This window comes from Lagenorhynchus albirostris, chromosome 3 (assembly GCF_949774975.1).
Source record: "Lagenorhynchus albirostris chromosome 3, mLagAlb1.1, whole genome shotgun sequence".
In the NCBI taxonomy this organism is placed as follows: Eukaryota; Metazoa; Chordata; class Mammalia; order Artiodactyla; family Delphinidae; genus Lagenorhynchus; species Lagenorhynchus albirostris.
In genome coordinates, this window is record NC_083097.1 from 154,971,956 (window position 1) to 154,982,978 (window position 11,023).

Below are 11,023 nucleotides of genomic sequence, written 5' to 3' on the forward strand. Positions count from 1 at the left end.
AACTGCTTCCTGTGGGGGAACAAGGTTCCCCCTTACCTGTCCTTTGGTTATTTGTCCCACTTTTCTCTTTCAGAGGGCCGCTGCCAAGGTGACAAGTCAATGTTCTGTAGGATGGAAGTCTTGTCTCGCTATTGCTCCATCCCAGGCTACAATAAGCTGTGCTGCAAATCCTGTAACCTGCAAGACAACCTCACCAATGTGGACGACAGGGCAGAACCACCCTCTGGGAAGCACAATGACATTGAAGAGCTCATGCCCACCCTCCCAGTGCCCACTCTAGTCATGGAGGTGCAGCCTCCGCCAGGCACACCCCTGGAGGTGCCTCTCAATACTTCCAGCACCAGTGCCACCGAGGACCATCCGGAAACCAACGCTGTGGATGTGCCCTACAAAATCCAGGGCCTGGAGGATGAAGTCCAGCCACCCAACCTAATCCCTCGACGACCGAGCCCATACGAAAAGACCAGGAACCAAAGAATCCAAGAGCTCATTGATGAGATGAGGAAGAAAGAGATGCTCGGAAAGTTCTAATAAAATGGAAAGATAGCATCAATAGCATTTTTTTTTTTCTTGCTTATAGAGATATTCCATGGGATGGCAACTCCTGTGTTGTGGAGATGAAGTCAGATTCCTGATTCCAAAAGGTTTGGGGAAAACAAAGAGGGAGAATAATGTAAAAAGAAAAAAAAAGTATATATATATATATATATATATATATATATATATATGTCCTGTACTGAGGTGGAGTGTGGGTTGGAGAGGAATATAGAGGTTCTACAACCCCCATTGATGAGGGAAGGCAGGAGGGATAACTCGGAGAGAGAAAACGTTTGCCCCAAGTTTCTGAGCAAGTGATTGGGAATCTTCTTTTCCTTGTGGTGACAACCTTGCTGGAGACACAGGACATTTCCTGCCAATCTGCAGACTGAGACACAAGCCCCATGGGACTCTTGGGAGAAACGATGATTTATTTACTAAGTGACCAGTCACTAAGATGAGTGCGGTGAAGTGGAGGCCATGAACTCCAGTCTTCGAGGTGGTGAGGCAGGTGATGAAGATGAGTGTGGTGGCCAGCTGGTACTCCCAGGCTCTCCCAGGCCTCTTTTATCTTCACTAACCCTGGCCTTGCTTGTCGCCTCTGGCCAGCCTGGCCTCAGACCCGGGGCTCCCCAGAGAGGCTCTCCCCTTCCCCAAGTGCACTGGAAGGATGAGGGAGGCATGCACTCTGCTGGAAAGTCCAGTGAGTGGGCAAGGCTCACTTTTTTGTGTGTGTGAACATGCAGCTTAAACTTCCCAAAATTACAAGACCCAAGCCCATTAGCTCCTTAGCTGGGCCTAGCCTGCCATGTAATTCTTAAGCTTTTCATGTCCAGGAAAGTTCTAAAGCCTTTGTATTCTCACCAGTCATAGATCTTAGAGAACTCTTTCTTATTTCATTCCCCATTCTGTGGATGAGAATACTGGGCTCACAATAGGTGCTAAAACCCTTTATCGGAACCTGTGCATGTGTGTGTGTGTGAACCTCTGCAAGAGGTCCAAGGGACAGAGTAAGGGGGTAAGAAACAGTGAAGGGACATCTGGGATGATGCTTAACCTTCCAAATGGTTGAAAACTAGCCTCCCCATCTCCCCAGCGTAGCCTACCTCTCTCCCCTCTGCCACCATGTTCCACACTTGCTCATACATGTCCCAGTGTCTCCAAGGAGCTTGCTGGCTCCTAAGAACCAAACTGGAGAAACCTTTCTGAATTCTCTCATCATATCACTTCTTTAACAAGATGTAGTGTGAAGCACTTCTGCACCCTCGTCTCTTTATCATTAGGAAATGTATCCACGGCTTTCCCTCGTTGGTTGAACCCATGGCAGCTGGTGCTACTCACGGGCTGAAGGACTGGGCAGTGCTTGCTTGGGTCCATCCTAGAATGTCGAGGAAGCTCCGGACTAACCCTAGCCAGAGTATTACTCAGTTTACCCAGCTTGGGGGCCACAGAATGGGAACACTCCCTTCTCAGATCACAGCAGAGCAGGGCTGTGTGTCTTGGGGGCTGGAAGACTTTAAGGAGGGGCCCCAGGTGGGACACACCCAGGGGGATCTCTCTTCTGCTGCAGGAAGAAAGATGCCCTCTGGGAACTGTAGGCCAAGTGGCCACGGCCCCATATGCCATACGCAGTGCCTTGGGCCATATATCCACAAAGTTCTCTAGACTAGATGGTCCTCAGAAGTCTCTCTGTGTATGAAGGCAGTGTTCACCCGCTCTGAGACACTGCAAATTTCCACTGAGCTTGAGACAGGTGGAGAGCTGGCTTAGCAACCGTCCGGAGCTTCCAGAGCTGGCTGAGAGGCTTCTGCAGCCTGGGGAAGGCAGAGGATGTCTTTGAGCCAAGGTTTCCCAACACCAGGTTGAGACTCAGAGGTCCTCTTTGTCCACTGCTCTGCAAAGTCAGCTGAGGGGCCCAAGAGTCACTTCATGTTCGTGGGAAGACTAGTGCTGGAGTTTTGGGACCTGGCTCTCTGATCTACTCCTTTTGGAAAACCCATGGAATTTCACGTATAAGCCTTTCATGTGTACTATAAAGTTGTTTGTTTGTTTGTCTGGAGTATATTATAAATGGTGCTCAATAGCAAAGTCTTTATCAGATGAAGCATTACGACTATGTACTCCTGTCTGACAGGCAGCTGCCACATGGGTCATTTTGGTGCTGAACTCACATCACAACATTTTATCTTACTGATGACAGCAATCAGTACGTTTGTTTTTCTGTATAGTAAAATTTGGCTCCTTGGTTTTATAACTTATTAAAGTCAAAATGTCTGTGTTTTTGCACATCATGCCTGTGTTTGTTTGTTACCTTGACTACACTTGTCCCCCATTCCCAGCCTAGACTTGGGCAGACAGAAGGATATGCTTCCCTCACAAAGCCAAGAGATGTGGAGGGACACCAGTAGGCAGTGAGCCAAGGCTGCACAAGTCAGGATCCCATGAGGGGCGAGAGGTGCCCAGAAGGACCGACCTCTCTCCCAGCTCCCGTGGAGTCAGTTCTCCAGGCAACACGACTTAGCCAAAGGCTCCCAAGTCAACCTTAGTTCAAGGAGGAGACACCTCCTCCTCCCTGACTGCAATCCCTTCTCTCTTATAATTAGGTTTCCAGAAAAAAAATACTAGATGTTGAGGTAAATTTTAAATTCAGAAAAACAGCAAATAACTTTTGAGTATGAAAATGGAACACACTTATACTAAAAGTTATTTTTTGTTTCTCTGAAACTCACATTTAACCGAGAATCTTGAAGTTTTATTTGCTACATTTGGTAACCCTACTTACAATCAGTATTCTACTTTTAAAGACAGGTGCATGCTCTCTGGTCCTCTGATATTAGCAGGTATTGGGGAGGAGGGAGTTTGAAGGACAGAAGAGGTAATTTCTTCTGCTACCCTGACCAAGTAGGAATCAGGCAATGTGTACACAGTGCCGGGGAGAGGGAACAATCAGAAATCTTATTCGTTTGTACAGGGGTTATACGTGGCTTAGGAATACACAGTATTTCTCCTTGTTCTTTGCTATAATTTGTTTTGACTCCTTTTTAAAAATTTATTTATTTATTTATTTATTTATCTTTGGCAGCGTTCCGTCTTCGTTGTTGTGCGAGGGCTTTCTCTAGTTGCGGCAAGTGGGGGCTACACTTCGTTGCGGTGCACGGGCTTCTCATTGCGGTGGCTTCTCTTGTGGCGGAGCACAGGCTATAGGTGCACGGGCTCAGTAGTTGCAGCACGTGGGCTCAGTAGTTGCGTCTCTCAGGCTCTAGAGCACAGGCTCAGCAGTTGTGGCGCACGGGCTTAGTTGCCCCACAGCATGTGGGATCTTCCCGGATCAGGGCTCGAACCCATGTCCCCTGCATTGGCAGGCAGACTCTTAACCACTGTGCCACTAGGGAAACCCCTTGACTCTGTTTTTATAGTACAGTTAGTTATTTACAACGGGGAAGAGGAATTCGGAATGGGTATGTGTGAATGTGTGTGTTAGCAGTGGAGAGAAAGAGCCTTGGGTGAGCAGAAACTGGCTGAGACTAAATACCTGGCAAAGGTAACTCATAACTGGATAACCCAGAAGGTAATTTTAGAAAACAGGCCCTGGGTTGTAGAGGAAGTGGTAAGGAAGGCCCAATCCATGCTTCCTGAAGAATGTTGATAAATGGTTAGGAGGAGCCAAATGATGTCATTACTGAGGATTTGGCCACCACTCCCTCCTCTGGGCACCGTGTGAGTCCCTGATTTGCATGCACAGAGCAGCCATGCCATGGTCATACCCAGGGGTTTATACTCCACTGTGAATTCTTAGCCCAGGGGAACACAGTACACTCCCATTTAGAGGCTGTGTAGCCAATTCCCCCCGAACCTCATGACCCCACACTGTTGTTGCTTCATCTTTGGGGGCTCCCTCAGGGACTAACCTCAAATACACATAAAAGTTACACAAAGACAGTGTGTGAGTGCCCCATGGGGCACCGAAGCAACAAATGCCTTGGTTGAAATAAGATTCTTCTAGTTTCTTTAGGTGAACACTTAGATCACTGATTTTCCACCTTTCTTTTTTAAAACTCCATGCATTTATGGCTATAAATTTCCATCTATACAGCTGTAGCTGCACCCCACACAATTTGATATTTCATACATTTTTTGTCATTTCATTCCAACTAGTTTCTAGCTTCCATTGTGACTTCCTCTTTTACCTAAGAGTTATTAAGCATGTTGCTTAATTTCCAAACATTAGGGGGTATTCTGGTTATGGATTGTTACAGATTTCTAGCTTATTTTATTGTGGTCAGAAAACATTTTGGGGAATATTCCAACTCTTTGAAATTGGTTGAAGCTGGCTTCATGGCCCATGATGTGGTCAGTTTTTTTGTTTTGTTTTGTTTTTATTGCACATGTGCTTGAAAGAATATGCAACTGGTAATTGTTTTTTATTTATTTATTTATTTAGGTTGCGGCACATGGGATCTTCGTTGCGGCATGCAGGCTTCTTAGTTGTGGCACTCAGACTTCTTAGTTGTGGCATACATGTGGGATCTAGTTCCCTGACCAGGGATCAAACCCAGGCCCTCTGCATTGGGAATGCAGAGTCTTACCCACTAGACCACCAGGAAAGTCCCACAACTGGCAATTGTTGAATACAGTATTCTATATAGGTCTGTGATGTCAAATTGGTTAATTTATTATTCAGATCTTTTGTATCTTGACTTAGTTTTCTTCTTGTTCTATTAATTTGATAGAGAGCTGTTTTAATACCTCCCACTGATTGTGGATTTTTCTATTTCTCCTTGCAGTTTTATCCATTTTTGCCCTTCTTTTTAAGAAATAAGCTATTTTACTATTTTGAAGTCTCCTAATGGGAGCATACAAATTTCTAATTGTATCTCTTGGTGGTAACATTATCCTTTCATCCTTATGAATTGATCAATTTTATTTAAAAAAATTTGAAATTTTCCCCCCTAATATTAGTATAGCTATATCAGCTTTTTTTTTTGGTTAGTGGTTGCACAATATAACTTCTTCCATTCTTTTACTTGCAAATTTCCTAGATCTTATGTGTGCTATTTGTACTTTGTAAACATATAATTTTCAATATCATCTAACACTTTAATCTTTTGATTAGACCATTTAGTCTATTACATTTAATGTCATCACTGACACCAGTGCCCTTATATCTACCTTCTTTTGTGCTATTTGTGATCTGTAATTTTTTTTTTCTCTTCTTTCTTGCCTTCCTTTGGATTGGGTGCTTTTTTTTCCATTCCATCTTAGCCCTATGTTAGTTTTGAAGCTACATACTACTTTTCTCTTATTTTAATGAGTATTCAAGACATTTCAACACACACTCTTAATTTACCATAATCTATTATTCTTCTTAAAGTGACCTTCTTTCCAACAATGCAAATCCTTAGAATAGTGGTCTCAAGCTCTATGTGATGAAAGATAAATTTTTAAAATTTTCATTTCATCATGGACTAATAAAATATAAAGGAATTAATAGAAAAATAAGTAAAAAAGCAAAAAGATATACAAAATACAAGCTTAATTTTAAAATAATTTTGAGGTATAATTGATGTACAATAAACCACACATACTTAGGTGTACAATTTGACAAATTTTGAAATATATACAAATGGGAAGTTATCACCACAATCAAGACAGTGAATATACCCATCACACCCAGTAGTTTCTTCCCACCCCTTTGTAATCTCCCTCCCCTTCATTCCTATCTCCAAGCAACCACTGATCTTCTTTGTGTCACTACAGATTAGTTTTCATTTTCTAGAATTTCATAAAAATAGAATTAAACAGTATTTACTCTCTCTTGCTGCTTCCAGCCAGTATAATTATTTTTTACATTCATACATGTTATTGCATATATCAGTAGTTCATTCCCTTTTATTACTAAGTAGTATTCTATTGTATGAATACATTACTGTTGGTTTATCCATTCAGCAGTTGATGGACATTTGGGTTGTTTATAACTTGTGGCTTTTACAAACAAAGATCTATGATCATTTGTGTATAGGTCTTTGTATGGTATGTGTATTCCTTTAAGCAAAACACCTAGGAGTAGAATGGCTGGATCATATGGGAGGTGTATGTTTAACTTTTTAACCAGCAGCATATGAGGCTTCCAGTTCATCTATACCAACAAGTGTCACCAACACTTGATACGGTCAATCTTTTAAATTTTAGCCATTCTAAAAGATATCTAGTGGATATCTCATTGTAGTTTTAATCTGCATTTCCTTACTGAATAATGATGTTGAGCATCTTTTCATATCCTTACTTGCCATAGGTAGATAAATCACTCGATCAACAAATAGATGTAGATTGATCAATAGATAGATAGATGATAGAGAGATATAGATTGATCAATTTTCTTTAGTGAGGTGTATGTCAAATCTTGCCAAATTTTCATTACGTTATTCGTTTTCTTATTTAGTTTGGAGAGTTCTTTATAGATTATAAATACAAGTAATTTATCAGATGCATGCTTTGCAAATTTTCTCCCAGTTTGTGGCTTATCTCCTCATTCTCTTAACAATGTATTTTGAGGAGCATTAGTTTTAATAAAGTTCAACTTATCAATTTGTTCTTTCATGGACTGTACTTTTCATGTTGTGTCTAAGAAATCTTTGCCTAACCTAAGGCCACAAAGATTTTCTTCTATGTTTTGTTCTATAAGTTTTATATTCTTAGATTTTATATCTATATCTATGATATATTTTGAGTTAATTTTTGTATATGAAGTGAAATATGGATCCAAGTTCACCTTTTTGCATATGGATATCCAAATGTTGCAGCACTGTTTTTTGAAAAGATTATCCTTTCTCCACTAAATTACCAAAGGTCATGAAAATTTCCTCTTACTTTTTTTCCCTAAAAATTGAATAGTTTTTGCTCTCACATTTAGGGCTATTCTCCATTTTGATTTAGTATTTGAATGTGGTGTGACATTAGGATCTAAACTCATCTTTTTTGCATGTGGATATCCACCTTGCTGTATCATTTGTTAAAAGACTGCCTTTTCCCTGTAGTCCCTGTTAAAAGACTACCTTTTCCTTGGCGTATTTTCCAAAGTCAGGTTTTTCTCTAAATTCTGTTTCATTGATCTATATGTCTTTCCTTACACTAGTACTACATTGTCTTGAGTATTATGGATTTTAGTAAGTTTTGAAATCAGAAAGTGTAACTCCTTTAACTTTGTTCTTTTTTTTACATCTTTATTGGAGTATAATTGCTTTACAATGGTGTGTTAGTTTCTGCTTTATAACAAATTGAATCAGTTATACATATTACATATGTTCCCATATCACTTCACTCTTGCGTCTCCCTCCCTCCCACCCTCCCTATCCCACCCCTCCAGGCGGTCACAAAGCACTGAGCTGATCTCCCTGTGCTATGCGGCTGCTTCCCACTAGCTATCTACCTTACGTTTGGTAGTGTATATATGTCCACGCCTCTCTCTCACTTTGTCACAGCTCACCCTTCCCCCTCCCCATATCCTCAAGTCCATTCTCTAGTAGGTCTGTGTCTTTATTCCTGCCTTACCCCTAGGTTCTTCATGACATTTTTTTTTCTTAAATTCCATATATATGTGTTAGCATACGGTATTTGTCTTTCTCTTTCTGACTTACTTCACTCTGTATGACAGACTCTAGGTCTATCCACCTCATTACAAATAGCTCAATTGTTCTTCTTTTTGAAAATTGCTTGGCTCTTCTGAGTCCTTTGTATATATTTCTACATAAATTTTTTTTTTTTTTTTGCGGTACGCGGGCCTCTCACTGTTGTGGCCTCTCCCGTTGCGGAGCACAGGCTCCAGACGCGCAGGCTCAGCGGCCATGGCTCACGGGCCTAGCAGCTCCGCAGCATGTGGGATCTTCCCAGACTGGGGCACGAACTCGTGTCCCCTGCATCGGCAGGCAGACTCTCAACCACTGTGCCACCAGGGAAGCCCTCCACATAAATTTTTAAATCAGCTTATCAATTTTTTCAAAAAGGCCTCCTGGAATTTGAGAGGATTACACTGAATCTATTGATCAATTTGGGAAAAATTGACATCTTGACAGTATTGTGCCCTCCAATCCATGAACACAGAATATCTATTTAGATCTTCTATAATTTCTCTCAGCAACATTTTTTAGTTTTTGATATACAAGTCTTGCACATTTTTTGTTAAATTTATTTCTAAGCATTTTATTCTCTCAATGCTATTGTAAATAGAAATATGTTTTCTTAATTTTATTTTCAGATTGTTCATTACTAGTATATAGAAGTACAATAGTTTTTTGTTATTCTAATCTTGGGTTCTCCAACTTGCTAAACATATTAATTAGTTTTGTTTTTTGTTTTTGTTTTGTTTTTGGTGTGGATTCTTTTTTTTCTTTTTTTTTTTTTTTTGCGGTATGCGGGCCTCTCACTGTTATGGCCTATCCCGTTGCAGAGCACAGGCTCCAGACACCCAGGCTCAGAGGCCATGGCTCACGGGCCCAGCCGCTCCACGGCATGTGGAATCTTCCCGGTCCGGGGCACAAACCCGTGTCCCCTGCATCGGCAGGCGGACTCTCAACCACTGCGACACCAGGGAAGCCCCCTGGTGTGGATTCTTTAGTATTTTCTACATACAGGATCATGCTGTCTATGAATACAGTTTTACGTCTTCTTGTTCCATCTAGACTTCGTTTTTTTCATCGTTGGACTGGCTAGAACTTCCAAACAATGCTAAATAGAAGTGGCAAGAATGGGTATCCTTGTCTTGCTCTTGATCTCACAGGAAAAGCATACAGTTTTTCACCATGAAGTATGATGCTAGCTGTGGGCTTTTTGTAGATACACGTCTTTAGATGAAGGAAGGTACCTTATAGTCCTAGTTCACTGAGAGTGTTTATCATGAGTGGTATCGGATTTTGTCAAATACTTTTTCTGCATCTATTTAGATGGTCATGTGTTTTTTGTCGTTTATCCTTTTGTCATTGTATTAACTGATTTTCAAATGTTAAATCAACCTTGCATTCCAGATATACATCCAATTTGGTCATGGTCTGTAATTCTTTTTCTCTATTCCTGAATTTGGTTTCTTAATATTTTTTGTTGAGGGTGATTGTACCTATATCCCATAGTTTTCTCATCATGTCTGGCTTTGGTATCAGAGAATGCTGGCCACATAGAATGAGTTGGGAAGTGTTCCCTCCTATTCTATTTTGTAGAAGAGTTTGTGAAGAATTGATATTATTTCTTTTATTTTTATGTTTGATAGAATTCATGAGTGAAGACATCTGGCCTGAGCTTTTTCTTATACCAAGATTTTAAATTACAAATAAGTTTCTTTACTTATTATAGGTTGATTTCTTCTTGGATCAGTTTTGGTAGTTTGTGTCTTTCTAGGAATTTGTCCATTTCATCTAAATTATCTAATTTGTTGGCATACAGTTATTCATAATATTCCCTTATAATCTTTTTGTCTGTTTCAGAGTCAGTAATGACATCCTCTTTTTTACTCCTTATTTTGGCAATTTGTATTCTTTCTTTTTTTCTTGGTTAATCTAGTTCAAGCTTTTTCAATTTTGTTGGTCTTATCAAAGAACCAATATTTGGTTTCACTGATTTTTCTCTCTTGCTTTTCTATTTTCTATTTTCAGTTTTCATCTAATATATTTCCTTTTTTCTCCTTGCTTGAGATTAGTTTGCTCTTCTGGTTTCTTTTTTTTTTAATCCAGCATTTTTGTTTTTTAAACTTTATTTTCATAGAACATATTTTCACATTAGAAAGTCCCACAGTGGGAAAATAATAATTTATTACGAATAGTTTTATATTTGTGGACAGGTTATTTTAGGACAAATAAACACATTTGAGGATCAGGTCTTAGTTTAGAATCTGCAATATTTTGACACATCAGCAAGGGGGACCTCTTCCCTAAACGGGACTTATCTATATTTAGAACCTCTCCACACTCTTCTTCCTATGATTTAGAAATTAGTAATGTGAGATATCAGCACCTCCCAATTTTAAAGTTTCCCCAGGACATGTAACTATCAGTAGCTGGTACCAACTGAACAGAGGAGTAAGTTTTCAAAACACTGTTTAATTTTCTGCAAAATCTTTACTTATGAATTAACAGTCTTTCCCTTATTCATCATTCTCAAGACAAATGTAGAAGCTTGATCATGTATTGATAGTAAGAAAGCTGAATTTACTCTAAGAGGTTGATAAATTAAAAGGCCAAAGCTCATATATAATGTTAAGTTATACTCTGAGTCTTGTGAGAAGCTGGGAGACAACCCCATTAACGCATCGGAACGCGGAACTCAGTCTTACAATTTCTCAGATACAAGTCCTCTCAAACCTTGTCCTCAAAGATTAACCTCTGAAAATAACCATGTGATTAGGATAAAGGTTTGTCTCACCAATGGCTTATATGTTATTTCAGTGGAATGGCATGGCAGAGCAGAGGCAAAGAGTTGTACAACCAGTTCTTAAGATATTAAG

General features: G+C 40.1%; 1 protein-coding gene across 1 annotated transcript in view; it reads left to right on the top strand.

The window, feature by feature from the left end:
- ADAMTS2 (ADAM metallopeptidase with thrombospondin type 1 motif 2) overlaps positions 1–2,828 on the top strand; it is a 247,397-nt gene extending 244,569 nt beyond the window's left edge. Inside the window, exon 22 of the mRNA XM_060144439.1 lies at positions 74–2,828. Within this exon, the coding sequence (XP_060000422.1) occupies positions 74–531 (458 nt within the window). The 3' untranslated portion in view covers positions 532–2,828. The remainder of the gene's footprint in view (positions 1–73) is intronic.
- Positions 2,829–11,023: the final 8,195 nt, after the last annotated feature.